The 3,483-nt window shown below is 43.1% G+C and overlaps 1 protein-coding gene across 1 annotated transcript in view; it reads right to left on the bottom strand.

Moving 5' to 3' along the window:
• The window catches only part of GRIA3 (glutamate ionotropic receptor AMPA type subunit 3), a 273,791-nt gene that overhangs the window by 22,085 nt on the left and 248,223 nt on the right, over nt 1–3,483 (bottom strand). The window contains exons 15-16 of the mRNA XM_077763473.1: nt 1,055–1,302; nt 375–489 (exon numbers count right to left, since the gene is read on the bottom strand). Coding sequence (XP_077619599.1) covers nt 375–489; nt 1,055–1,302 — 363 coding nt within the window. The remainder of the gene's footprint in view (nt 1–374; nt 490–1,054; nt 1,303–3,483) is intronic.

Here is a 3,483-nt window from a genome sequence, read left to right as displayed (position 1 = left end):
TAGATTTGACCTCTCACACGGTTCACGTGAGGCAGGCAGGGACAGTCTTAAGGAAAGCCCTGGGCTCTTGAGAGCCGAGGCCATTGAAACCCACACCGTGGCCTTCATAAGGCAACCGGTCTGGCGTGTGAGGGGAAGGGAGGGGTGTGGAGGGGGGAGCCTCTGTCTGGGAGTTTAAGAAGGGACCCAAGTTAGATCAAAAAATGCGGGCAGTGCCCTGAAGTCTTTCTGGTTCCCAAAGCTGCCAGGCAGCGGAATAACCTGGTCATTCCACTTTCTGTGTGCGTCTTGTGCTCTCTCCTCAATAATAAGATAACAGTCTTGCCGATTACTCGTCACTAAGGGTACCCGGTTGTGGTGACATTGAGGCTGACCTTGGAGTCACCGCCCCCGCTGCCGCACTCTCCTTTGTCGTACCACCATTTGTTTTTCAATTTGTCCAAGAGGCCTTGCTCATTCAGTTTTAATACTGCCAGGTTAACAGCATTTCTTGAAACGATAAAACATAACTTGTAAGAAAATGCACAAATGCGTAGGAAATCGTTAACGTATAAAAAGGAGCACAAGAGGACAAATTGGCTAAATTTCACAGAACGTGGAGCTATAAAAATGTCTGTACAGCAAATACAGGGTTAAATATTGGAAGGTGGCATGGAGGATAACATTTGCTCAGAACTGAAGTGTGCGGGATGGGGAAATTGTCTTTGAGAAAAAAAGGAACAAGAACACCACATCCATGCAATTAACATTCGTCACATATGGCACCGTAACTTGGCTTTTACCATTTAAATTGAAAAAGCCGTTGAACTGTAAAATTAAAACAGCAACACACAGTCAGAGAGGACAACACAGAGAGAGAACATTAAAAAAAAAAAATGGATGCATTAGATAGATGAAACCATAATTTACCATCTTATTTAACTCCATGGAATAGTGTAGATTTTAAACTTTTAAAAGTTACCTCAAGATCCACAAGAAAGAAAATGACAACAAAATGCATCAGGGTAGGTGGAATACTATAACAACACGGATATTGTTATATTATTCCACCCACCTTAATGCTGAGCCTTTAGGGGTTGCCACACCATAGCCTTTGGAATCCAGATTTCCACCAACTTTCATGGTATCACACGGTTTTCTCTGCTCAATGTACTCGTTCATGGTTGACTCCAGCAGGAAGGCGAACTTTCCCTTGGACTTGCGCACCCGGGCCACTCCGTCTGCCGTTGTTTTGGTAAATACGGATGGTTCTGCTGATTTCATGTAAGACCACATTTTCTCATAGACTGCAATTTTGGACCTCTGCAACAGAGATAGGGATTCTTAGAGCTACCAGATATGAAAACTAGAAGAGGCCTCGGTGCACTGATTTTCAAACAATTCCGATTGCAACCCACAAGTGAGAAGGGCGTGTCACGCTGTGGCCCAGAAGGTACATTCATACATAGGTAAACACGGTTCCAAAATAGGCAACTCAACACCGCACTCATCTTTGCAACGGGTGATGCCCTCTGATAGTTTCTATTGTATTCTAATTCACTGGAAAAAAAGAAAGAAATGCCAGTCAGGACCCACTGAATTGATTTCATGGCTCCACTAATGGGTTGCAATCTAGTGGGAAAAACACTTTCTCAGTTCAATCTTCTTCTCGATTCAGAAATCTCCCCTACAATATCCTGCTATGTGATTACCCTTTGCCTGCCCGGAAAAAAAAAATGCCACTGGACGGGAGTGTACAATCATTTCAGTTAGCTTGCTCCAGCGTGGGACATTAATGACTGTAAGAAAGCACTTTCTTCTTCTGAGCTGAAATTTGTTTCTCTAGGACTCCCAACCTTTAGCACTACCTGCTACAGCTACGTAAAGCAATTCTGTTCCTTCTTCGGCATGATGGCCCTCTAAATATTGCAAGGCTGTTGTTATACCCCCTCTTCATCTCTCCACCCATGTTGAACACTATTTCCGGAAGACTGACAATTTCGGTCTATCTCCCATAGGAGTCTAGCTACCGAGGCTTCTCTTCAATTAGATTGTCTAGAAATAGGCATGGTACCCCAGATATCTGACGAAGACAGAACGAAAAGAAAAACTGTGTGCTTCTTGTCACTGGAGCATTATTTTCTAGCATAACACTGCCTGAGTTTGCGTTAATGTATTTAGCCTTTCATCCATCCTTTTAACAAACATTTGTCAAGCACCTACTATACCTCAAGCACTCTCCTGGGGGTGGGAAGGGTATGATGGAGTGAATAGTCCCTCTTTTAACTCAGGTTGAAGCCAAACCCAAACTGTGAGTTCTTTTGACCAAACCAAATTTCCCTCATCCTTACCATTTTGGATTTTGAATTTAATGCCATTAAATGTCATCTCAATTCAGGTGGTCCTTACAACATGTGCTAAATGCTTACAGACCTATGGTAGGCATTCTGGAGAATATAAAGGAAGCATGGTCTCAATGACCCTATGACTTCCAGCTGAGTTGGGAGTTAGGTCCCTAGGAATGAAAACCCAACAGAAAAATTGTAAAGCGCTATTTGACCAGAGGGGAGGTAGCATGGTCGAGACTATAAACATGCCAGGATTTCAAGTGTCCTTTTATGGGGTTTCCCGACCCCTGCCTCTGCTTCTTTGATTAGTTAGTTGCTCTTCTCTGGACGTTGGCCAGCTACATTCTTGAAGCCTGCGTTGACCTGCTTAAATAATTTCAGAGGGATGGAACTCCCAGGGCTATCGCCATGGAAATGAAACGTGTTTATGGCGATCAGACACCCACTGAGGCCCTTACTGAGTCACTGAAACTGTTCGCTGGGATTGGAAATATGGCTTCCATAGTTGGTTTGAAGAAAGAACAGGAAAAAAAAAAAGCCAATATGGCTGAAGTCAAATGAGCAAAAGGGAGAATGGTAGGAAATGTGTTTAGAAGGATAATCAGAGGTCGGATCTTCTAGGGCCCTATAAGACATGGTAAAAAGTTTAGATTTATTCTGTTAGGAAATTATTGAAGGATTTTGAGGAGGTGTGTGATAAGATCTGATTTAAAGTTTTAAAGCTTTACTCTAGCTGCTGTATGGAGAATGCATTCTAAGGTGGGCCAGAGTGGTTAGGAGCCTATTCTAATAGTCCAGGGGAGAGATGGTGGTGACTTGGACGAGATTCGGAGCAATGCAAGCAGAGAGGAGAAGTTGAGTTTAACATATGTTTTGGGGAGACAGCAAACAAGCCTTGCTGATGGACATCTCTACCTGATGGTCCTATAGACACTTTCGATTAAACATTTCCAAACCAAACTTATTATCTTAATTATAAAGCCTGGCTCTCCTAAATTCTATCAGTAAACCACCAAACATCCAAGCTAGGAAGTTTGGTTTTTACTCCTTCCTCGGCCTCTCAGTATGCCTTGTTTATTTGGACATAGAAATGTAGACTCTGTCTTTTTTTCTTCTTTCCATTCTCATTACCATTTCCCTGGAGCAGGCTCCCGCC

The sequence above is a fragment of the Crocuta crocuta genome, unplaced genomic scaffold (genome assembly GCF_008692635.1).
Source record: "Crocuta crocuta isolate KB4526 unplaced genomic scaffold, BGI_CrCroc_1.0 scaffold482, whole genome shotgun sequence".
NCBI classification, from domain to species: Eukaryota; Metazoa; Chordata; class Mammalia; order Carnivora; family Hyaenidae; genus Crocuta; species Crocuta crocuta.
This window is presented reverse-complemented; position numbering and strand designations above follow the sequence as displayed.